Source organism: Lithobates pipiens, unplaced genomic scaffold, assembly GCF_037356315.1.
Source record: "Lithobates pipiens isolate NorthernLeopardFrog02 unplaced genomic scaffold, aLitPip1_a1.2 Scaffold_3, whole genome shotgun sequence".
In the NCBI taxonomy this organism is placed as follows: Eukaryota; Metazoa; Chordata; class Amphibia; order Anura; family Ranidae; genus Lithobates; species Lithobates pipiens.
Genome location: NW_027507790.1, coordinates 82,213,958 through 82,240,512, shown reverse-complemented (window position 1 = coordinate 82,240,512; position 26,555 = coordinate 82,213,958). Strand labels below are relative to the sequence as shown.

General features: G+C 46.2%; 1 protein-coding gene across 11 annotated transcripts in view; it reads right to left on the bottom strand.

Annotated features, from left to right (window-relative positions):
* The window catches only part of CLIP1 (CAP-Gly domain containing linker protein 1), a 259,076-nt gene that overhangs the window by 195,832 nt on the left and 36,689 nt on the right, over positions 1–26,555 (bottom strand). For all 11 annotated transcript variants that reach the window (XM_077461934.1, XM_077461936.1, XM_077461938.1 and 8 more), the window contains exons 2-3: positions 25,009–25,190; positions 16,998–17,539 (exon numbers count right to left, since the gene is read on the bottom strand). In XM_077461934.1, the coding sequence (XP_077318060.1) occupies positions 16,998–17,539; positions 25,009–25,099 (633 nt within the window). In that variant the 5' untranslated portion in view covers positions 25,100–25,190. The remainder of the gene's footprint in view (positions 1–16,997; positions 17,540–25,008; positions 25,191–26,555) is intronic.

The following is a 26,555-nucleotide window of genomic DNA, read 5'->3' as shown; positions in this document are numbered from 1 at the left end:
GGTGCTCAGATGGGCCGGGGACAGGTACTCGGGTGCTCAGATGGGCCGGGGACAGGTACTCGGGTGCTCAGATGGGCCGGGGACAGGTACTCGGGTGCTCAGATGGGCCGGGGACAGGTACTCGGGTGCTCAGATGGGCCGGGGACAGGTACTCGGGTGCTCAGATGGGCCGGGGACAGGTACTCGGGTGCTCAGATGGGCCGGGGACAGGTACTCGGGTGCTCAGATGGGCCGGGGACAGGTACTCGGGTGCTCAGATGGGCCGGGGACAGGTACTCGGGTGCTCAGATGGGCCGGGGACAGGTACTCGGGTGCTCAGATGGGCCGGGGACAGGTACTCGGGTGCTCAGATGGGCCGGGGACAGGTACTCGGGTGCTCAGATGGGCCGGGGACAGGTACTCGGGTGCTCAGATGGGCCGGGGACAGGTACTCGGGTGCTCAGATGGGCCGGGGACAGGTGATGACAGGTGCTTTAATGGCTGGTGACAGGTCCTCTTTATTAGGGGGGTGGGTAATCAGTGTGTTTGGTGCACTAAGCGGTAACGAGATGTTACCGCAATCTCCTTCTCACACACGATCGCTTTGAACACGGCTGGTTACGTATATCGGGGGTGGATCGAGGATGACAATCACACTAATCGGGGGATGGGCTGTGTCTGAGGGACACACCTCATCCACGATCGCCACTCTGCGGGCCCCCGGGGGCCCGCAGGAGCGGCCAGATACAGAGGACGTCATAATGAATCTTATGAACAGTTCATGAGATACTTCTAACTCAAAGCATGTACATAGCAAAAATTACACCCCAAATATGATGTCCACCAAGGATGGGAGATCCCATCTGTAGATGTCATTTGACAATGGCCCAGTATTGAAGTGGTTAAAAACACCTGTAAAAGGAAACGCAATTTACCGCATTTACAAGCTGTTACAGGCATTTGACATTTCAAATGCCTCTGAACATCTGTCTTGAATGCTTTTTTATTGCTTGCCAAAAAATGCTTCTAAACTCAACTGCCTAAAAACCACTATAAACAACCCTGTGTACAAGTACTGATAAGATAACAGAGGAGAGTTCAGGGGCAACTGAAAAAAATGCCCAACTGCTCCTAAGGCCCCATTCACACCTGAGCATTTTGTAGCTTGAAGCCTAAAGCTACAAAACGCTGGAGGGGAAAAAATAAAAATAATCAATTGTTCTCTATGGCGATGGTTCACATCTCCACTCAAACGCCTGGAGCCAGAAGCTCCAAAACCCCTGAAGCTCAAACAAGTTCTGGAACTTTTTAGGCAGATTTGTTTTTTCCTGCTTTTTACATTGGTGACCTTTTGACCTGTACAAAATCACGAAAAAAAAAGTGTTAAAATCACCCGACTTTCTGCCTTAAAAAGGCTACGCTCAGATGTGAATGGGGCCTAAATGTCCGTTTACCAGCAGCAGTGTACATGACGCTTAACAAGTGCATAACTGGGTTAAATGGGGGTGTTTACCATCTGCTCACAGGTGTCCTAAAAGACAAGCCTTTTCAGATCATTTGTTTGGAAAAAAATGATAACCAACAAAAGTCCTATAATTCTATTACCTACTTGTATACTTTGACATGCTCATTCTCTCAAAATACCCAGATAAAAGTAAAGCAGATATAACAGATGGAGTCAGCAGGAAGTTACCCAAGTCAAGTGACACTCTAAAAATAGCTCTTTCCTAAAGCCATGAGAACTCCCAGCTCTAAATTCATACTGGAAGTGACAGGTCTGTTAGCCAAATAAAAATGGGTTTCATTTCTGGATAAGGATTTGCAAACCTAAAAATAACAGAATGAGCAATCTCAGACACAAAATACCATGAGCAAAAAAGGTAAAACCTATGGGATACAAAAATGTTGCATACTGACGCTTCCAGTGCATTGAAAACAAATTCTTTTTTAAAGCAGCGGTCCGCCCACCCCTGCAAATATTTAAAGCCAGTAGCTACACATACTGCATCTGCTGACTTTTAATAATAGGACACTTACCTGTCCTGGAGTCCAGCGATGTCGGCACCTCAGCTGTCGGTAAAGGAACCTGGTAGTGAAGCAATAAGGCTGCACGCCAGGTCCCTACTGCGCATGCGCCTGCACGAGGCACCGCTGTGCTCTCCTACTTGCCTGTCGGCAGCGGAAGGAGGAGGGAGCCAAGCTGCTGACATAATGCGCCACGGCCCGATTTTTCAAATGTGGCACCTGGGGGGGAGAGACATGAGCGGAAGTTCTACTTTTGGGTGGAACTCTACTTTAATGTTGAGTTTGCGTCCTGGTTCACACCTATGCAGGTTTCAGTTTGCATATTCCAGGTGCATGTTGCATTTTTCAATCCATTGAAGTCTATGGAATCAACAAAAAAAAAAAAAATAATAAAATAAAAATAAAAAGTCCCTGGCCCTTTCCATAAAATGCATATACAAACGTGATCCATGTAAAACCATGTTAAAAACGGACTCTAGTGCGTTTCTGCAAAACTGAAAACGCACTAAGAAAATGCATAGGTGTGAAGCAAGCCTAAAGGCTAAGGACACCAGAAGGCAGTGCAGGAAACCCATGTTCCATGTACTGGATGTGCAATCTGCTGAGGGTATCAAGATTCCCAAAGACACCCCAAAACACAGATTGCAAACGCAGTGCATTTGCCCACTACAGATCGCAGGGTACGAGGGGTGTAAACAGCAAGAAATAACTTCAACAAGAGGAACTCCTCAAAACAGAAGTTGCCACCTTAAATGGCTGCCATCAAAACCTTCGGCCAACTTATGCATCTAAAAGATGTGCTTACAACAAACTTGTAAATTAATGAAAGTGTGAATTGCAACCTTACACAGCCGCCTGCAAAACCTTGCAGCCAAAGTAAGCATCCGAAGATGCGCTTACGTCAACTTTGTAGAATTTAGTGAAAGTGTGAACGGTCGACCAAGTCGCGTACGGCACCCCGAAAACCAATCACTGCCTTCAGGATTTCTAAGGGTGCAAATTTTTGATTTCACTCCTCACTATCTATCACAGTTTCGAAAAGGCCATAAAATGCTAAACTAGCACAAACCCCCCCCCCAAATGACCCCATTTTGGAAAGTAGACACCCCAAGCTATTTACTGAGAGGCATGTTGAGTCCATGAAATATTTTATATTTTGCCACAAGTTGCAGGAATATTAAATTTTTATTTATTTTTTTGCACAAAGTTGTCACTAAATGATATATTGCTCACACATGCTATGGGCATAAGTGAAATTACACCCCAAAATAAATTCTGCTGCTTCTCCTGAGTACGGGGATACCACATGTGGGGGACTTTTTGGGAGCCTAGCCACGTACGGGACCCCGATAACCAAGCACTGCCTTCAGGATTTAAATATAAAACGCTACCAAAAAAAACTGTTAGCGATCGCAGGGATCAGGCCTGACTCTGCGATCGCTGCAGTTATGCATTTAGTGTTTTGTAAGTGACAGTGATCGATCGATACTGCACTTGGGTGGGCTGGGCGGAGGGGCAAAACGCAGGTGCTAGCAGGTATCTGGGCTGATCCTGCTAACAATGCTTTTTTTGGAACCCTAAACTGCTGGGGACGCTAGTATAGATCTGATCAGATATTGATCTGTTCAGATTCTATACCACTACGGGAGGTTTATGCTTTGTGCGTGGGTGTTAGCGGTACTGGCACTAACCTAGAGCTGCCTGGGACGACGCAGACCCTGACCCTAAAACCTAAATTGATATCATATCACCCGCCGGGTGATCAGGGGGTTAAACCTTTATTGGGTAATAAATGGTGGGTGCCCTGATGCTATAAAAAGCAAACTAACCAGAGTCACCCGTAACACTTATACGGTGATCACTGGTGAAAGGGTTAACTAGGGGCAATCAGGGGGTTCAAATTTTTATTAGGTAGTATATGGGGGTCCCTGGCGCTATATAAAAACCCGACGGGGAACCTAAATAACTAACTGGCTAACCAGCGTCACCAGTGACACTTATACTGTGATCGCTGGTGAAAGGTTTAACTAGGGGCAGTCAGGGGGTTAAAACCATTATTGGGTAGTATATCGGGGTACCTAGCGCTATAAAAACCTGGCGGTGAACCTAAAAAAATAAAAACTAGCTACCTAGCGGCATCAGTGACACTAATGCAGCGATCAGAAAAACGATCGCTTAGTGATACTGGCAAAAGGGGGTGAAAGGGTTAACTAGGGGCAATCAGGGGGTTAAAACCGTTATTGGGTAGTATATGGGGGTACCTAGCGCTATAAAAACCTGGCGGTGAACCTAAACGTTGCCTTAACAACACCAGAATTGGGGCCAACACCTTGGTGAAGACCGAGTTCTGACGCCAGGCCAAAAGGGAGAGCCACAAAATTGGTAGTGCTCTTCCGACTGCAAATCGCAGAAACCTCTGATGCCCGAGGCATATGGGTACATGCAAGTATGCGTCCTTGATATTCAAGGATGCCAGGAAGTCCCCCTGATGAAGTGCAGTGACCATGGAGCGAACTGATTCCATCCTGAACCTTTGCACTTTCACAAAGCTGTTGAGGGCCTTGAGTTCCAGAATTAGACGTATCCCTTCCTTCCTTTGGGACTACAAACAGATTAGAGTAGAATCCCTGAAGCCTTTCCAGCATCGGTACAGGCATTATCACCCTGTGCAGCAGCAGGATCTGTACTGGACAAGAAAGAAACCATCTTGTATCCCAATGAAAATGGTTTGCAGACCCATTGGTCGGACAGTAGGGAGGTCCCCCAAGCTGCAAACTCCCGAAGGTGACCCCCCACCCAAGAGTCGGGTGGGGGAAAACCTTCATGCGGTAACATTTTTGCTCGCAAACTTGTTTGGCTTGCGAAACCAGGGAAGCTTTTGTCTTTCAGCTGGCTCCTTGTCGGGCTGGGAACACTTACCTGCCATGCCGGGCAGGCGAAAAAGCCGTTTGAGGAGAAAAAGAGGGTCCTTGGCTACGGCGTGGCTCCTTTCTTTCTGGACTGTGGAAGCAACGTGCTCTTCCCGCCGGTAACATTTTTTAATAATGTCATCCAGCGAGGTTCCAAATAGCCTCTCACCTTGGAAGGGCAAATCTGCCAGTGCTTTTTTAGATGCCTGGTCTGCAGCCAAACATTTCAGCCAAATCAGGCACCATAGCACCACTTCTGATACTGATGCTCTAGAGATCAGGGGGACTGTATCCAGGGCCACATCACAGACATACTTAAGGCCATGCACCAACTGATCTGTCAGTTCTACGCAGACCGGGGAAGTCTGGTGCTTTTCCAATTCATGATGCAACAACTTTGCCCATTCAGTAAGCGTCTGCGATACACCAAGGCCGTTGCCAGCACCGGTCGTAATGTGGCCGTTGCCAGCACCGTAAACATGGCCTGGCCACTGCCTCGGTCCTCCTTGAAGGCAGGAGTCCCTTGTACCGGAATAGTGGTTACTTTATTCAACCTTGATACCAAGCGGGGGGGGGGGGTTCAACGACTGGAGGAGACTAATTTTTTCAGGAGGCTCTCCTCAAAGCGATAATGTACCGCCATTCTTCCTGGGAGTGAAAAGGACCGTTGCGGGCTTCCCCATTCCTTGTAGATTAGTCAAAAACAGAAACGCCTTAGGCGTGTGGGCCGGTTTGCTGGACCCAAAAAGGGTCCGCCACCTCTGCAGATGTCCCGGGTATCCCAGGGCATCCCGCACCGCTGTGATAAGTGCTCCTACTAGTGCTTTTTCCTGCTCTAATCCAGACAGACATTCTCACTGTCCGAATGGTCTCCGCATCCTCTGGTCTCCAGGACCGCCGACAAAGCATCCATAGAAACCGCATTTTGTGCAGGTGAGCCATTTGCAATAGCAGGGATGTCTGGGGAAGAAGCGCCGGCTTCCGACGCCATGCTGACCCTCACTCGCCTGCCACAACGTAGGGACTTAAGGCAAGGTACACAAAATCCCACCCTCCTAGCTCCTCGCAAACTGAGGGGGCCCCCCGCAGGACTCACCACCCTGACAGAGTACTGAGCTGTGCTGCCGCCGTCCGCTCTGCCCTGTGTCAGCCATGAAGTGCTCAGAGTAAAAACCGTGCTGTTCTAGAAGTATACAGACACCAGCACTAGAGATAAACCGCCCTGAGGCTACAAGAAAATGGCTGCTGAACCTTCTAGAAAATGGCTGACAGCAATACACTGTATAAGGCTACAGGAAAATGCCCATGGCCTCAGCAAAATGGCTGCGGCCCGCAGGACGGCCTCCCCTCAAGGCAAACAGCCTGAATAATACAGGGGGAAAAAAAAGCAGGGAAAGAAAGAGCCCCTACGGAGGACCCCCTGCCAGGTACATGCACTGCACCTCATACCCAGTCACACAGCAGCCCCAGCAGGGGGAGGAGGGAATGAGGGATAGGGAGAGAGGAAAGGGAGCGAGTGAGAGACCCCCTAGTCAACCACCAGGGAATGCACAGCTGCTCCATCCTGCCGAGGCAGGGGGGGGGGGGAGTCATACTTACCCCTCCTGTCGGGACTGCTGGATGCATTCCACCACAGACCCATCACCCAAGCAGTACGGGGTGGCTGTTGGCCACAGCACACTGGCATTGACAGCAGTAGCCCGGTCATGTGTGCCCTGGAGGATATAGCTCACCGGCCGCAGAAGGGGCATGTCGGGGCCAACCCAGCACATAGCTAGGGTCTGCTCATGCTCGATGGCCAGGCTCGGGAGACTACAAGGATCTATATTATCCAGCCCGTCACGCAGCCTGGCTGTTGACTGTAGATCACAGGATCAAAATTGTAGAAAAAAAAAAAAAAAAATTAAAAAATTCCCAGGACCAATTGTCCCCCAAGTGAGCCAGGTCCTTCTACACTAGGCAGAAAAAAAACTGAGCCGCAGGAAGCAGAGTGAGGGGTTATAGCCAGTGGGACCGCCCCATGGGCAGTGCTGTGCAGTCTTGCTGTTTTTACATGTTTGACATGTTCTGCCTTGTCCTCTCCTGAAGGCGGCGATATAACCCTAAAGATTTACAGGAGCTGTGTCCATCAATGAACAAAAGAGAACATTTTTACTTTTAAATAACAAAATGTCAGAAAAGGTTTGGTCTTTAAATGGTTAAACTTTTCTCATCTACACGCTGGAGTTCTTTCCTTTGATAAAAGAATGAAAAGATACTTTGTTTCTACTCATTAGTGTGTTGTAATAAAACTAAGGCAGGCTGCCCGTTTTTTTTTTGTTTTTTTACCAGCTGTGAGAACTCTCTGCACTTGATAGAAAGATTGTGACATGGGCGTGTCCGGGATGGCAATGGGAGTGGAAGCTCAGTAACAGAGCTCCTGGAGTCCGGCCATCTATCCTCTTTTCTTGGGGCCAAAACAAGAGCAGTGGATTGACCCCTGTTGCATAGAGGGGGCTTTGGGTCATGTCCAGCGGCAAAAACCAGCACTCCAAGGCTGCAGCAGCTTCCGTGGACGGAGTCAGCATGAGAGCCCAGGCCACCATTAACGGCCACATGGCATCCCAGACTGAGGCAGAGGAGTCTCCCCCGGCCACAGCAGCAGTTCTCACGGCTGCCATGCAGGCCATTGGTCAGCCAGCACTCATGGATAAAATCGACCATGTGCATACAAATGTGGACTTTTTCTGCCGGGACCTGGACTCCTGCGGCCGAGTGACAGAGGTAGAGCAGCGGGTCTCTGCAACAGAGGATACCCTTAGAGCACTCAGGAGACCTACACAAACTGAAGGCCAAGGTGAAAGCCCTGGAAGGTCGCGCAGAAGATGCTGAAAAAGGCAATAGGCGCAACAACTTGCGAGTCACTGGCCTCCCGGAAGAGGCTGAAGGTAAAGACCCAGTCACGTTTATTGAGCACTTCCTCAGGGAACTGTTGCCCAATGCCAGATTCCCCCCTTCTTAAAAGGTAGAGAGGGCCCACCACATGCCATCTGCACGGGGCCCCCAGGGCTCTCCCACTCGCACATTTATCTTTAAGCTTTTGCACAAGGACAGACATGGTTCTGAGGGAGGCCAGGGCCCTAGATTGATGATATTTCCAGATTATTCCATGGAAACCCACCGGCAGAGCAAGTCCTTTGATGCAGTACGCGACCAATTTGCATGCTAAAGGCCTCAAATATAGCATGCTTTTTCCTGCCAGATTAAGGGTGGAGGATGGGGAGACAGTTTGATTTTTTTTACCTCCCCTGAGGCATCCTCCTAGATTAAGATGGTCCGCAGACATTGATGGATGCCTTCTCTTATGCAGTGCCGTTGGGGGATCTTTTGCCTTCGGATGCCCTTGCTACTTAACTGCACCTTGGACCAGTTTGACAAGCCTGTTGTACGCGGCCAATCATTTATATACAGACTGGAAATACCAGCTTGAAACTCGGCGGCGAGAGGGGTGTCGGATGGATGTGTCACCCTCCAGCCCTTTCAGTGTTCCTGTGAGGGCTATGCTGGACGTCCCATACCCGCTGATTATGATGTGCCCTCTGCTCCCCTCAGGTGGATCCTCATTTGCTTTACTGCCTGTTTTGCCCCAGGAACTCCCGGGGGGGGGTTTGGTTGCCACTGCACCCTGCTGTATACGGTCATACTCTACCCTCCCCCATGTCTGCCTCACTCTGGACCCCTGCCCAGGCAGACTGCCGGGAGGGGGGGGGGGGTCCTCGAGACACTGAAGCATTGACCTCAACCACCCCTGTATGCAGTATTTACATGGGAGCAGGGGGTGGCTATCTTTTGTTTGGCTGCCGATGTCAAATGTTTGCCACAGTTCTGTTGTAACATTAAGATTGTACCCCCAGCGCAAGCTGGGAGATTGCACCAATTCATTTATCCGGACTCCATACCCGGCCCATGTACTGTGTCCCAGAAGACAGGACTCCGGTGCCCTCTTGCACATCGCATCCCCACAGGGGCATGTTGCCCTTTACGGTTTTGGGTAAAAGGCTCCCTCCGGTTTAGGCAGGGGGGGTGGCAGTGTGGGGGGGTATTTGGTTTGTTTTGGTTATTTGGTTTTGTTCTATTCATGTGTACAAGTCAGTATACTTGCTGCATTACATGTTTAGGGTTTTACTCAGGGAACCTATTATATATGCTAAGAAACGGTGGTGTGGTGGGTGGCAAGTCTGCTCACTTTGTACTTCATCCTCCTATAGGCTGGATAGTGGGACCTTATGTCCATAGGTAAAATAGTGTCCTGGAACACCAGGAGCCTAAACTCTAAGATTAAAAAGGTCGCTGGTGTTGGCTCCTGAGTCTCAAAAGGTCATGGGTGGGCCACTCCTACCAGTCAAGATATTCTAACCTCTCAAGAGGAGTTAGCATATTAATACGCAAATTCTTGCCCTTTCGCCTACTGGCGCTTGAGGTGGGTCCTGGAGGGCGCTATGTGATCATTCATGGCAATATAATAAATATGGAAGTTGTTATTGTGGGATTGCATGTGCCTCCCTCCTGCCTCCATCTCCTTCCTCTACCAGGTGGTATTTAAGCTCATGCAGCAATGCTACTGACAACATCCTGCTGTTGGGGGATTTTAACATGGTCCCAGACCCTGGGATGGACAGACTCTCCCGGACAACTGGCCCCACCACTGAATTGAAAGCATGGACAGACGCATTTAATTTCACGGATGTATGGCGATGGAGACACCCTCAGCTGAGGGCTTTCACATGCCACTCCGCTACCTACAAAACGTTCTCCAGGATTGACCTGGTGTACTCTGGGGGGGGGGGGGGGGGCGGTACTGTCTAGGATAAGAGACATCACTATCCCTGCCTAGGGGGGTTCTCAGATCATGCCTCTGTCTCCTTGCAGCTGGGCTTGTCCTGTCCACCTTCGGAGAGCCTGTGGTGACTCTCCAGGTTTCTGGTTGGCAGACTCAAGGGTGGAGATGCCATGTAGGGCCGATATGAATGCATTCTGGAACACGAGGGACAGGTCTGTCCCTGTACCAGACACCTGGGACGCCTTTAAGGCTTGTATGAGGGGTAAATTCCAGGAACACATTGGGAGGCTCAGGAAGGGGAGATACAAGAGGCAGAGGCCAAGGCCGGTGCCTGCCTAGATCTGGGACCGTAGCCCACGGGTGTGCTTCTTGTTTCAGGTGGCCCTGTGGGATGTATCCCTGATCTGGGTTTCCCCCACAAAAATCCACTTGCTCCATCAGAGTCAAAGAATATTTGAGCAGGGAGAGGAGTGGCAACTTACTAGCCTGGTTATCACAGAAGCACTCCTCCCCGGTGTCCATAGCTCGCATACAGTCCATCAATGGGGAGATCCTAACGGACACTAAACCACATTAATGCCCGATTTGCCTCACTTTACCAGGAGCTCTACAGCTCCAGGGTGCAGTATACCAACAGGGACGGGACTACCTAGACCAAATAGATCTGCCCTGCCTCATGGACATCTTTAGGGAGAGGTTGGATAGCCCACTGACCCTTAAAGAAATCCAGATGGCGGTCAAATCTCTGCAGAGCGGGAAAACACCAGGCCCGGATGGGTCCCCGGCTGAATTTTATAAGCAGCATGCTGAAGACCTCTTAACCACCTATCGAAGTCCTTCTGTCGGCCCTAGACAGGGACGAATTGCCCATGTCCGAGGTAGTGGTGGTGATCCTCCCTAAGCCGGGCAAGAACCCTGAACTATGCTCCTCATATCGGCCAATATTGCTCCTGAATGCCGATTCAAAAATACTCGCTAAAGTATTGGCTGGCCGTCTGAATTCTGTAATAACAGCTCTGATCCACCCCGATTAGTCTGGGTTTATGCCTGGCAGAGGGACTGATATAAATATACGAAGACTGCTGACACACATGGACAGGGTGGGGGAGGGCAGCCCGGGAGTAGTTGTATCTTATGGCTGAAAAAGCATTCGACTTGGTCGAGTGGGAGTACCTCTGGGATGTCCTCCGAAAATTTGCGTTTGGACCTGTCTATTAGGTGGCTGTGGCTGATGTGTGCCTCCCCCAGAGCCAGGGTGGGTACTAATAACTCGCTCTTACAGGCCTTCCCACTGGGTAGGGGGCTACAGGCAGGGCTGCCCTCTGTCCCCAGGGCTTTTCGCCCTGGAGGTGGAACCCCTGGCAGTACAGATTCGGGCTGAACCTGCAGTCAAGGGAATTCAGGTGGGAGTGGTGGAGGAGAAAATATCCTTGTATGCAGATGATACTATCTTGAAGTCTCCTCCTGGTGTTTGGGTTATTAGTATTGGTAGACAGCTTTAAATATTTGGCAATCCGTATTGGTGGGCCAGTAGCCAGGTATATAGATCTTAAATCTGACACCCCTGCTTGAGTCGTTCTCAAAACGAGGCATGGAATGGAAGTCACTCCCCTTGACCCCAGTAGGCAGGGTTAACCTGATAAAAATATAAATAAATAAAAAAATGCATCTCCCTAAATTCTTGCGTTTTTTCAGGAATAGCCCGCTCTTGGTCCCAACAGCAGTTTTTAAAACGCTACAATCCGTCGTCACCTCCTTCATTTGGCTGCGAAGGGTGCATAAATTAGCATTGAACACGCTGCAGCTGTCGATAGGACAGGGTGGGCTGGCCCTCCCCAACTTCCAGCACTACTACTGGGCGGCCGTTCTGGTGACGGTTCGCTGGTGGTTTTTGCAGCCTAGGGATAATCCGGTAGTGACCTTGGAGGCAGCGCTCCTGGGATCATAATCTAGTCTATCGCTGTGTTAAAGCCCACCGGGAATTGACACCGCTGATGTGTACAACAGTCACAGTGTGGCATAGGGCTAGGACGGTTTACTGCTCCCCTGACACCCTCCCCCCCCCCCCACACCTCTGTGGGGCCATCCTAATCTCCCTCATATGTGCAGCATGCCTGACAGGTGTGGAAATTGAGACGCTTAGAGACAGGATGTAGGTTACAAACATTCCCAGAACTCAAGGCAGTATACAACCTCCCTAACTGGATGTTTTTTAGGTTTCTACAGGTGAGACATGCCTTCCAATATCAATTTCTCGGTGGTGTCACCCTCGAGTCAGATCCTTCTCAGGTCCTGATAGGCCATGTCTGCCTTGTACTTCTGCCTCTCAGCATCGGCACCCGCTAAGCTAACTAAAACCTTTACAAAATGGAAACAGGACATCCCATCCCTCACAGAAGAGGCCTGGGAGGATTGCGTCTCCTCATATGTGTACAATATGACCTCTGTCAAAGATAGTTTTATACAACTAAAATTTTTACACCAGGCCTACTATACACCACGCAGGCTGGCAGCCATTTACCCAGAGAGACCCCCCCCCCCCCCTCCAGCCCTAGATATGGGCAACCGGAGGCTTCCTTTCTGCACATGACATGGTCTTGTCCCCTCCTGTATCAGCTGACCCCACAGTGCGAAAATACACCAAACTGTTGATAGCATATTCCACCTTCTTTTTGCTGCATTGGAAGAATAGGGCACCACCCACTGCCACCGATTAGAGGAATACACTGAAGGTAGTATTACCCCTGTAGAAAACATATATCAACAGGAATTGTCCGAAGCAAGTTTGACAAGATCTGGTCATCCTGGATAGATTACTGAGGAAACTTACAAATGAATGTGGCTCTACCCGATCTAGATGAGGATCCTTCGTTTGATCATGCCTGGGTCTGGGTGGACCACGACCTGAGAGTAGCCCCCCCCCCCCAATCCTTACACACATTGGTGATCTCCTGTCTTTTCTCCTGTTAATCTCGTTCTCCCCTGATTGGTGGTAAACAATATGGGAAATGATTGTAGGCCGATTCCTGTACAGATGTATGTAATGTATACTGCTAATACTTGTACATTGTTGTTTACTATGCAATAAGTTGTGAACCGTCATGTGATCATTTAAAAAAAAAATAAAAAATCTACATTTGTGGGGGGGGGGAGAGAAGAGAGCGTGACATGCTGTTTTGAAGATCAGGAAGGGAAAAATATTGCAATTTTGATTAACGATTAATCGTGCAGCTCTAGTTCACACTAGTGCGAATTGGATGTGGGTTTTTCCGCATCCAATTTGCATGACAGGAGATTGTGATCAGCTCTATGGAGCCAGTTCACACATCTCCAGAGGTTCTGTGAGTCTTTGGCACAGTTTCAGGTCCGAATTCAGGCAAAAAACTGGGCCAGATTCAGGGACACAATGGACCCCTGCTGTCAGCTGCATCCGTTTCAAGTGTGAACTTAGCCTAAAAATAAATAAAAAACAAACTTAGTACATTCTCCTATGAATTTTTATTCAAAATTCTACCCATCTACAGCCAGCTTTAAAACACAATATACAACCCCAATGTCAAAATGTTGGGACGCTGTGTACAATGAATCTACATAAAAATAAAATGCAACGGTTTGCAAATGTCATAACCAATATTTTATTCACAATAGAAAACATTAAAATGTTTAAACTCAGAAAAATGTACCATTTTAAAGAATAAAATAAAAAAAACACGTTTCAAAAAGTTGGAAGACAACAAAAATCTAAAGCCTAGCCAAGTGGTACCAACAAGGAAGAGCTAGAAAAACATTTTGCAAACAATTTGTTTATTTGGCAACAGGTCATTAACATGACTGGGTGGGTATAAAAAGCATTTGAGAGAGTCAGAGTGTCTCAGAAGTAAAGATGGGCAGAGGTTCGCCAATCTGTGCTACATCTAAAAATTGTCCAACAATTTCAGAATAAATGTTCCTCAATGTAAAAGTGCAAAGACTTGAGATCAACATCTACAGTACAGAATATATATGTTTCAAAGATTCAGAGAATTTGGAGAAATTTCTGTGCGCAAGAGACAAGGCTGAAAGAATATTGGATGCCTGTTATCGTTGGGCCCTCAGATAGCCCTGCATTAAAACCAGGCATGGATTTTCTGATGGACATAACTGCATGGGCTCAGGAATATTTCAAAAAATCACTGTCTGAATACAGCTCACGTGCCATCCAAAAATACAAGTTAACCACTTCCGGACCGCCCACCGTCGTTATACGTCGGTACTTTGAAGGAGGATATCGTTATGGCAAAAGCTAGCTGCCATAACCCTGGTATCCTCTTTTTCAGCGGGCGGTTCCATACAAGATAAAAGTGGTCTCTGTGGTGGATTCGCTGTGAGATCACTTATCGGCAGTGGGAGAGGGTCCCCCTTGCTCCTGGCACGATCCGGTGCCCTCCTTTACTTACTGGATCCATCGGCAGGGTCAGAGGCGATGGAGTCTGTCCCCTGCCTGGGTATGGAGACGCAAGAGCAGACGCAACGTCAAAACGTCACTTTCGCCCATAGCTCTTAAAGAGCCATTTTTCTTCCTTTTTTTTTTTTTTATTACATTTTTTTTTTTAAACCACTTAACAACCGGCCCATAGCCGAATGACGGCTACAGGGCGATTGCTTAACTCTGGGAGGCCGTCATATAACGTCCTCCCAGAATTCCGCTCTCGCGCGCACTCGAGAGCATCCGTGACCGCTGGGTATCACTGGCAGAAATACACCCACACCATGTTATTGAAGAGATATCACACACACACACACACACACACACACACACACACACACCTTAAAACCGATTGATATGAATTTTTACTCTGTATTCCAAAAGGAGTTTTTCTTTATTATTTTGAACATGTGACCAGCAGCAGAGGAGTGAACGCACCCCCTGCTTTTGTTTCCTACAGTTTTTAGTATCACTTTAATTTGTCCACCCTGATTTAAACATACAAATTTATTCTAAGAACCCCCTTTTTAAAATGTGTCAGTTCCACAATATACAGTATAAGATTTGGTCTTTGTAGTCCATTTTTGTACTTTACATTTTTTAACAGATTGGAAGGGAAACTATAATGCTTCAAGGTTAATGTTTTTTTTTTTCCCCACTTTAAAAAAAACTATGTGGCATCACAGAGCCCTACAGGGTTTTCAAAAAAGAATGCAACAGATGCCGTTTTCATTGTCCCTCTCTCTCACAGATATGGGAATATTTCAGTTATTCAAAAGTGCTCATTATCCCTTAGGCCGGGGGTAGGCAACCTTTGAGAGATGGAGATCTACCTGAACATTAAAAAGTGGAGGGCCACTCAAAAAAATAAAATAAATAGCCTAAAAATGTTCCTAAAAAATTGGAGGGAAAAAAAAAAATAACGTTTTTAACTTACCAGAAATGCCTGTTGCTAGGCAGATCGTCCAAATCCGCCTCTTCCTATTCCACGGTGATCTTCAGTGTTCTCCTCCTCATGTCGTCAGCTAGTGAATGGGGCACGGTGTGTTCTGGGAACTGTGTGTGTCCCAGAACACAGCGTGTCCCATTCACAAAGCGTTGCGTGACTCGCGCATGCGCAGTAAGAAATGGGCAGTGAAGCCACAAGGCTCCACTGCCTGTTTACCTTAGTTGGAATGGCGGCGCCGGGACCTGAGAGCTGAGGGATGGTCGGGCGCGGGCGGCCGACATCGCGGGCACCCAGGACAGGCAAGTGTCTTTATTAAACGTTTTTTTTTCCCGGATGGCCTTCCCCTTTAAAGAGGAGATCAAAGATCACCAGGGTGCTCCCCCTTAAAAAAAAAAAAAAAAAAAAATTTAAAAAAAAGCAGGAAGAAATTTCCTAGCAAGCCCCCAATATAAAGTATAGCCAACATGAAAAAACCTAGAAAAAAAAAAAAAGTTAGCTTCAGTGAGAAACTGCATTCACTTACATTGACATTTTTTTCATCTCTGGGGAGTAATCTAGCCACCCCCACAAGTCTGATGCCAGTGTTCTTATCAGCTAGCCGCTACTCATCAGAAAGCCGCTAGCCGGCCCACTGCGCACACGCAGCCGCAGTGACGTTGCCTTGTGGCCACCTTGGTAAGCCCGCACTTGTTGCAGTAAGCCTGGAGTTAGAAGATGGCAAGCGGGCATCCTTATACACCCACCGGAGTCTTTATTTTCAAAGTTATTTTTAACAGTAAACTCAGCTTATATAGTGAAATGCAGTATTTAGGAGTCTGTAACACTGTTTTGATGTTCAATTTTAAAAGCAGCGGTGTTCGGTCACATCAGCAAACCTGTGAGATCAGCAGGCTTGCCACTGCTTTCAAAATTCAACACCAAACTGCAGCGGACAGAGGCCGGCAAGACGCAGGGCAGCGGACAGAGGCCGGCAAGATGCAGGGCAGCGGACAGGGGTCAGCAGGACAGAGATCATTAGCATATAGGGTTGGGGTCGGGAGGGCAAGGTATAGGGGGGTCATTTGGGGCATGGTACTGGGGGAACAGAAGAATACTTTAAGGTCAGGAGGGCATGATATTGGGGAGGGTTAGGAGGGCATGATATTTGGGGGGGGGGGGGGGTATTAGGAGGGTATGGTGCTGGTGGTCAAGAGGGTATGGCATTGGGGAGGTCAGAAGTGAATGGCACAGAATTTTTTTTTTAATGCAGAGTGGCACAGGGAAGGTGCAGTGGCAAACATACAATTCCTGGCTCTGATCCCTGCAGGCAATCCTTTCACCTTCCCACTTGGTATCACCCAAAAACCCGTTGTATCGGGGAGGAGGAAGGCCAATGAGAATGGGAATGGAAGAGCAACATCTCGGGAATGTTTGGAGACGAGCCCAATACCACCCGAGCTATTATGGAGGCTTTCCACGTCCCGCAGCCACATACTTGCCTCTGTAGCCTAGGATTTGGTGAGCATGCAGTGGTTGACGGGTAGCTGGTGACCAACAGATTGATGACACCCGCCTTAGGTAGTTAACTCCTATGTCACATTGCCATGATACTGTTGTAAAATTTCCTGTGAATATAAAGCCATTACCGGCAAGTCTAAAAAAAAATTTTAATTTATTTCAGGCTTTTACATAATACCGTCAATTTACGCCACGCTGTACATATGCGTTGTACATTCACATCAATCAATATCATTACAGTAATAGAATATGAAGCTCAGCAACAGTCAAATCAAAAATCTAGCTACATAGTTTTAAGAAGAGAGAATTTTTTCAGGCAGAAAGCATTAAGGCAAAAAATATAAAATTACTTACTAAAACTCTATCTCCTAGCTTTAGTTCCCGTTCCCCTTTTTTGACTGATCCAGTTTCTGAAAGGTTTGAAATTGAGTCACTTGTTGTTCGAGTGAGGTTGCTCAGCTGGGAAGGTGTAGCAGGTTCCTTAGAAGATGCAGCACTTTTAAGAGGGGTTGCTGCAGCAGCAGGGACAGGTGACACATTTGCAGAAGACACTGAGGTTGGTGAGGTAGCTCTGGATATGGTTTGTGCGCCATTAGTCTCATCTTCAAATGGTTTCCGTGACAATTTTGATGGTCTTGTAAAAATCCCCCTCAAGGCATCACACTGGAAATATCTGACTCCAGCAACTGCTCCATCATTTTTACCAATTGCATCATCCAATACAATCCCTGCCCATTGACCTGGAGCAAACTGAGTCTCACCAAGGAACTGGATAAATCCAGGCTTATTGCCATTAACCCATACATGTTCCCCCACTCTGAAGTCATCTACAAACTCTTCAGGAGCATCTGGAGGTTGTGCACTAGCAGCTTTCTCTGTTGTCTTCACAGGAGGGGCTGTTAAAAAAAAAAAAAAAAAAAGTTAAGCATTACCCAAGACCTATTCAAGAACATAAGTGTGTTACAGTGTCAGGCTACTGTATAAACAAATTGCTTGACAGAACCATGACATGTGCAGCCCTTGACCACAGCAATTCAGTACTATACCAAAATCTAGATTTCTGTGAGACTTTCCTCCATTTCTGAAGGGTAAAGGAAGGTGTATGCGCAGGTTCTTATAAACCTATACTTTTAAGGCTGCAACCCCAAACACAAACGCACAGATACAGCGAGGACAAAAACGGACCTGTGCTGCAACACAACTACTATGCATCACACTAAAAAGGTTCTTCACGTATAGTTTCAGACTTGTGGGTTAAATGTGCTAACCTTAAAAGAACTGACATTAGATGTGGTATTTTACTGTTCTGTGCCCTATGGGACAAAGTGTCCCATGTCACTTTGTGCTTTCTAACCCTAGCAATGTGTTCTGGCACGTACACCCTCCACTCTGCATTCCTCTTGCCAACAATTGTCTTGAGAAAAAGTGTTTAGAGCCAAGGGAAGCGGCCGTTATGAAGCAGCCTTCTCTTTCCTAGCTGTTGCCAAATGGGCTCTCAGGAGGAAGGGTTGGGGGGCGGGTCAGACCTCATAGCTAGGGCAAGGAAGCTCGTAGCAACAGTCACTATTGTGGGGCCCAAAGCAGCCATCCCTTGAGCCCCTGGCCACAGAGAGTTCCAGTCTGTTGCGCTGGGGAGCAGGGCAGTGGAGCTAAATCCAGTGCAGACAGCAGCGTCCTCGGGGCAGGCTGATAGCGCCTTGCTCCGCATATCTCCACATGGCGAGTGGGTGGCCTCAGAAACAGAGGCCGTGGGGAAGACTAGAAGCACAAGGGTGGCTAGGACCGAGAACCTGAGAAGGAGAAGACCTCCACCGCCTCTATGACCCCCAAAGAGGTGAGCAGCAGTGGGCGCAGTATCTACGGCACCTCCCAAAGCCTGGACTCCTTCAAGCTCCTCTCTGCTCCAAGCTCTGACATCAACAGGAGGACAGGCTGACCCAGGCATCACACACACAGAAGAGACTACAGAGGTAGGGGCTCTCAACCCCTCTCTCTCATATCTTTCTCAGTCGGCCCCCTCTCCATCACCCTCTTCTTTCACACCCCTCTCTCGCATGCAGGCAGGGGGAACCAACTTGACACTGACAGGCAACAGCAAGTGTTACTGATCTCCTTGCCCTAGCACTGCTATTGATTCCCTCCCTCTCTTACTATGGTATCTCGGTGCGAGTCCAGCAGGGGGTGGGCGTAGGCCTCGAGTTTCAGCCTGTGGAATGCAGGAGGATGGCGGGTACTTCTGGCACACCACTTACGGGGCGAGCGTGGATGCCGGATCCACGTCGGTTTGTTTAAAAAAAATAAAAAAAATAAAAATAAAAAAACCACACACGCCAGCCACGGCAAGCAGATGGTACCGATTCACAGCAGCAGCACGATGCTCCTTGATGACAGCATGGATCTAGCTGAACCAGATAGTGTTGCTGGCCCCGCTCAGGTAGGTGGACACTGGGGTGCCTTTGGCCTACAGGGCTGGGGGGGTGATGGACTCCATGCTAGCACCCATCCCCCTCTTAGCAAGACTGGATCCAGGCTAAAGAGTCATGTGAATCCCATCAGCGGCTGGTGGGGTTGCGCATAGGTGTTGGTGAAGGTACATCCACGGGTTGGCTAAGGTATCTGACAGCAGCTTGTTTGTTTTTTCTTCTCGTCTCTCCTTCTCTTATCTCAGGCTCAGCCCAAAGAACCGGAGAGGTCAGGGGGAAGAAGGTGGTGTGTCCATCATGTACGAACAAATTTAAAGAAGAGTGGAACAAGCACCTTTATAAACCCTGTATTGATAAAAATGGTTTACAAGGAGGCAACAGGGGCATGGCAAAGAATTGATTTGGAGTTGAGAAATGAAGGCTATAAAGTCGATGCTATCGAACCTTGAACCACCAAAACAACCAGCTGCAGTTCCCCCTGCTTCAGCCCCAGAGGAGGGTAACCAATTCGAGGGGGGGGGGGGGGGGTTAGGAATCAGATCCTTTGGGATGAGATAAGTGAGACAGCATCATCCAAAGATATTCCGTGCCAACGGACAGGTTCATCCAGATACAGGCTCACGATCAAGGAGGTGGATGCCTTATTGGGGGTGATCTAGGAGATGCTAGATATCAAAGAAGAGCAGGCCACCCTTGTCCCTATATGACCAGATATATCAGACCCTGAAAGAAGACCAAAACAGGGCATTTCCAATATGCAGCACACTGACTATCAAAAAGGAGTGGGTGGAGCAGGGAAAAAACTTTTTTCCTAAAATTTTGAAGAGGAGGTTCCCTTTCAACGAGGATTCCTCCTGTATATGGAACAAAGTGCCCAAAGTAGATGCAGCTTTCTCCCAGTGCGCCAAATCAATGGACCTCGCCTTTGAGGACATGGGTGTCCTTGGGGGAACCCATGGACAAGAGGATGGAGGTACTGCTGAAAAGGTCATGGGAAGTAGCCATGACAAATTTAAAAAACGAGCAATGGCTACAATAGTAGCTCCCAATTAGGAGCTCTGGCTGGACCATTTGGAAAGTGGGACCTCCAGGAAGGAAATTCTAGATTCTCTACCCATGCTGCACAAGGCAGCAGGTAATATGGCAGATGCGTCTGCAGACTCGGTCAAGCTAATCAGCAAAGACTGCTGCCCTAGTAAATTCCTCTCGTAGGGCTTTATGGTTAAAATACTGGTTGGGGGGACCCTGCCCATTTGAAGGAGACCTCTTGTTTGGACAAGATCTAGAAAAAGTTCAAGACTGTATTGCCGACAAGAAAAAGGTTTTCCTATTAAAAAGGTGTTCCCATTATAAAAAAAAAAAAAAATAAAAAAAAAAAAAAAAAAAAAATTTAAAAAAAAGTCAGCAGCTACAAATACTGCAGCTGCTGACTTAATAAACGGACACTTACCTGTCCCAGGGGCCAGCGATGCGGGGGAATTGAAGCCCCACTCGCCTCACCCTCCGTTCGGCGGTGCCAGCATTGTAACTGTGGGCACCCAGCTGTGGCTTCACAGCCAGGCACCCACTGCGCATGCTCAAGCGGCTCCGCACGCCGCGATTGCCCACGCAATCATCTGGGACCTGTCACGTGTCCCAGGCGATTGACAAATGCCCACTTGTGGGCCAGGGAGTCTATCCTCTTGGCCCCTACTTCTCTTTCCAGTGAGAAATACACAGGAACCTTGGAATTTGAGGGGAGGCTGCTCTGCCAGGCGTAACCGCATGGAAAACCAGGGCCTCTTTGGCCAATATGGGACCACTAGGATCATTGTGGTGCACTCTTGAACAAACTTCCTCAGGACAAGGGGAGTAAGTTTGAACGGGGGAGGGGGGAAGACATAGCATAGGCAAACGCCTTATTTTATCTTCTGTCTGTGGGTCTCAAACCAATCCAAAAGAAACAGAATTCCACCAACTAGACACAAGAGAGCCTGTGTCTTCTGGTATCTGGAATTGTCGGAAAGCATTCGAAAATCCAATACTCTACTTATTGTGAATTTGGCAAAGTAATTGGTGTTCCAAGCTTCAAAAAGGCACAATCGCAAGGTGGATTAAACAAGCTAGTGTGGAAGCTTACAAGATGTTAAAGAAGGAATTCACCCCGCACCCCCCCATGGCTCACTCCACACGGGCTCCATCGACTTCTTGGGCGGGCTGGAGCGACACCAGAGCAAGTTTGTCGAGCAGCAACATGGTCAAGCTACACGACATTAACGAAGCCTTATAGATTGGACCTTATCTCAGCGCAAGACCAAGCGTTTAGGAGAAAGGTCCTCCAAGCAGTAGTACCCCCCCCCCCCGCAATCTGGTAAGTTCTAATTGATCCCCTCGTGCTTTCCTGGACAGACGAATAGAAAAAAAACAGAGTTAGACTTACCGGAAACTCTGTTTCTAGGAGTCGTCCAGGACAGCAGGGATTCCCTCTCTATATCCCGTTATAACTTTGGATCAGTTTGTGTCGTTTCAGAACCCGTACCAGGGAAGTTCTCAGATAAAGACTGGGGAAGAAGGACAGAAGCTGCCTTTTATGGATTTAAATGTTGTATTTCCTGCCTCCGGAGGTGGAGGCTTCCCTCTCTAGTGCTGTCCTGGACAACTCCTAGAAAGAGTTACCAGTAAGTCTAACAACACTGGTTTTCATTTAAGAGTAGGCAGAAAATTCTAATCATGAAAAAAAAAAAAAAAAAAAATGGAAACAAATTAATCATCAGGAAAAAGTATCCAAAGAGTAATTAATGCATATGGGTAGAGCTACAAAAGGGAAGACACTAAGGGAAAAAGTAATACTGGGAGTATGCTAAAGGCCCCCTATCCAAAAGGAAGGAGGTGGAAGCAAACATCCTATCACAATTTGTATTAGCGGCAAGGATGGGAAGTGTCATAATGGGGGATTTGAATTATCCAGACAGACTGGGTGGAAGGAACCGTACATTCAAGGCTCGCCAGTTCCCTTAATGTCTTGCAGGACAATTTCATGAGTCAGATGGTAAATGCACCAACTAGAAAAAGCGTTACTAGACCTACTGAGTACCAAACAATACAGACCTGATCACGGATGTGAAAATATGGGGCAATTTAGGAAACCGCGATCACAGGTCAATTCATTTTAGAATAAATCACACAAATAGCAAAAATAAGGGAAATACAAAGACACTGAATTTCCAAAGAGTCAACTTCCCTAAACTACAATCCTTACTAGACGATAATTGGGATAAAATCTTAGGAAAAAAAGAAGAACATAGAGGAAAAATGGGTATGCTTTAAGAGCATATTAAATAAGAGCATTAGCCAGTGCCTCTCATTGGGAATTTTTTTTTTTTAAAAGAGCCAATAAAAAAAGTCCTGGGCGGCTTAACTCCAACGTAAAAATGCATATAAAAGCAAAGGAGAAGGCCTTCAAAAAAAAAAAAAACAAGGCTGAGGAATCATCATCAGCATTCCAACTTTACAAATAATGCAACAAGAAATGTAAGGGTGCAATCATGGCGGCTAAGATACAACACGTAAGGCACATATCGGAGGAGGGTAAAAAAAAAAATCCCAAGAAATTCTTTAAGTACATAAATAGTAAGAAAGGGAAGTCAGATCATATTGGTCCAATAAAAAAAAATGGGATGAAGGGAATCTGGTTACTAAGGATGGAGAGATGGCAAAGGTATTGAATTTATAATTGCTCAGTCTTCACGAGGGAAAAAACAGGGAGGGGGTGCGTCAGTAACCAAAACTGCAATGTTTATCCTTATGACACATCACATGAAGCACCCTCATGGCTAACAGAGGACAGAATTAAAAAATAGACTTCAAAAACTTAACATTAATAAGTCACCGGGACCAGATGACTTTCACCCGAGGTTCCTTAAGGAACTCAGTCAATTGCAAGACCATTGTTCCTAATTTTTAGAGTGTACTGACTGGAATGGTACCAGCTGATTGGAGAAAAGCCAATGCAGCACCAATATTTAAAAAAGGGCCAAGATACAGCCTTGGGAATTACAGACCAGTTAGCCTAACACCAACTGTATGCAAGCTCTTGGAGGGGATGATAAGGGACTATATATAAGATTTTAGTAATGACAACGGTATCATTAGCAGTAATCAGCATTTATGAAGAATTGTATTTGCCAAACCAATCTATTACCCTTCTATGAGGAGATAAGCTGCCATTTAGATAACAGGAAGGCCCGTCCAAGTGGTGTATCTGGATTTTGCAAAGCATTTGATACAGATCCCCATAAAAGTTTACTGTACAAAGTAAGGTTCATTGGCATGAACCATAGGGTGAGTACATGGATTGAAAACTGGCTACAGGGGCGAGGTCAGAGGGTACTGATAAACAAGGAGTACTCGGAATGGTCCAGAGTGGAAAGTGGGGGGCCTCAGGGTTCTGACCTGTGACCAAACCTATTTAATTTATTCATAAACGTCCTGGAGGATGGGATAAACAGCTCAATCTCAGTATTTGCAGATGACACCAAGCTAAGCAGGGCAATAACGTCTTCGAAGGATGTGGAAACCTTGCAAGAAGATTTAAACAAATTAACGGGGTGGGTAACTACATGTCCAATGAGGTTTAATGTAGAAAAATGTAAAATGCATTTGGGTGGTAAAAATATAAATGCAATCTACTCACTGGGGGGGAATGGGATCTAAGATGCAAAAGGACCTGGTCCTAGTAGATGACATGCTCAAACAGAATATTGATATTCATCAAAAAGGGATTAACTCCAGAAATAAAACTATAATTCTCCCATTTTACAAGACTCTGATCCAGCCACACCTGGAGTATGCTGTCCAGTTCTGGGCACCAGTCATCAGGAATGATGTGCTGGAACTGGAGAGTGCAGAGAAGGGCAACAAAACTAATAAAAGGGACTGGAGGGCCTTAATTCTCTCTGGAGAGGAGATGCTTGAGAGGAGATATGATTTCAATGTATAAATACTGTACAGATGACCCCACAATAGGGATAAAACGTATCCAGGAAAGGGAATTTAATAAGACACGTGGTCATTTACTAAAATTAGAAAAAAAGTGGTTTAACCTTAAACTGCATAGTGTTCTTTACTGCAAGAGCGTTTAGGCTCTGGAATTTTCTTCCAGGCAGTGGTTTCAGTGTGGGGAGCATCGATAATTTCAAATAACTATTAGATGAGCACCTGAATGACCAAAGCATATAGGGATATACAATGCAATACTGACATAAAATCACACGCATAGGTTGGACTTGGACTTGTGTCTTTTTTTCAACCTCGCCTACTACGCAACTATGTACAGTAATTAACAGATTCATAGCAATCAATTCCACACATAGGAGTTGTCCAAAAATTAAAACACAGGTGATTACGCCACCTTAACCGGCATGATCCAAGTTAAAGAAATGCTGACATTGAAGGGTGATATTAGGCAAGTGAACTGGCCCAGTTGAAAGACAGACAGTGAAAAGCTCAGCAAAATATAAAAATAAAAAAAATAAAAATGTACAGGGGGTTGCTTTTCTTCTGTGACAATAGGACATGGGAGAACAATTCCAAATTTCGACCAATATGTATTTTATAAGTATTGAAAGTAAGAAGAAATCCGTTCACCAACACTACAATATTAGCACCCAAAGATGACATAAAAAGTAACAATTCAGAGACAGACATTATATGGCACCATACTTTTGATTTAAATGTTATACCAGGCTCCACTGTGGTTTAAAAATGCATTCAGTATGAACAGTGTAAAGTGGAATGTCTTAATACCTTTCCATCACAGCATTTCCTTTGGAAGAGGTTGGATCCCTGGTAGGAGTGTAAATACCACAATCCTAAAGACAATGTAACCACTTATACATGAGAAACTACTAGGGAGTGGAAGAAACATTCATTTCTGAAGGAAAAATAAAATAAAAAAATCTTACCAGCAGTAGCAGCAGAAGATTTAGCAGTTAAAGCGCCAGGCTTCGCTATTCTGGAAGGTGCTTTAAGCCCACTTGGCTTTAGTGAACTCATTTTTCCACAATTCACAACTTTCCCCAATCGTTATCTTTTTGCAACCATTGATAAATCTGGATTTTTTTTGTTTCAAATTAAAATATTAAACCTGCAGGAAAAAACGAAAATAAAACAAAAATGGTAGTGTTTAGTGGTAATGGAAGCTGAACAGATACTTTTGTGCTCATCTCAAGGCAAACTGTTTCTTGTTTTAGAAGGTTTAGAGCTTCTGGAGGTTTTTATGGTCATCGGCTCACTCAAGAACATTTCAATCCTGATTATACAGTACAATCTCTTAAATTGCACAAGGGCCTGGCTGATTGGATACAAACTGAATGGATAGTTCAGGCAGATTCCCATATTACACAGTGAATGTAAAGTTTAAAAAAATAAAAATAAAAAATAAAAGAAGGAGGAGGATTGCATGGTCAGATTGTAACCTGTGGTGAACGTAAAGCTCGCCACACACATTACAAATATGTTTGTATAACAATGTCATTCAGAATTAAAAAATTTTATTTATTTACAAAGTATTCAGATTTCCATTTAATATGAAATATAGGGATCAATCCAAACTATGCAATCAATTTGTACCCAGGCACTAAATAGTTGGTGGTAGATCTAATGGAGATTGTATAGTGAGAGTGTAATGTATTTAGTGACCCAAAGGCAGCCACCATAAATGGATTGAAATTTGGACAGTTCAGCAGGGACCAGCTGAATTTCAATCCACGGTTGGGCATGCTGGCTGTATCTACAGATGAGCTTCTGTAAAAACAACCTGCCAGGCTTTCTCTGAATGATCAGTGTCACTGGCTATAGCCGGCAACACTGATCAAGGTGTTGGCAAAGACTCTCCACCGTCAGAATACAATGACTCAGCAGGAGCGATTTCCCCACCTAACTTGAATGTGTGGATCAGGGAAAAAAAAAAAACTGACTTTTTTCCGTTCAACGCTCTGGTTGAATTAAAAAATTACTGTATGATCAGCTTAAAAGTGGTTATAAGGTATTTTTGCTTAAATCAGATAAAAACTATGCACAATTTTTTATTTTTTTACATTTTCTTTTAGCTTCCCCTTTTCAAACAGCCCCTCGCTAAAGGTTAACTTTAATGTCAAAGATTAATGTCAATTTAATGTCAAAGACACAAAGTCATCATGTACTACACCCATCCCCATAAAACAAGTATTACTTCTGTGCCACAAAGTATACCTCTATGTAAAATCTACACAATACATTAAAAAGTAATTAAACCTAATACTCAAATAAGATTGCAGTACTCAGACGTATGACCTGCTTGCGTCAGTGGTTAAATTAGATTTCAAAAGCACTCGTATCACATGACTTAACACAGTGACTTCATGCTACACAACCTTGGCTATGAATATCTTTTTATATCAACGTTATCTATTTAACTCATCACAAAAGAAAAAAAAAAAAGAAAAAAAGAAAATCACACAATGTTAACTTT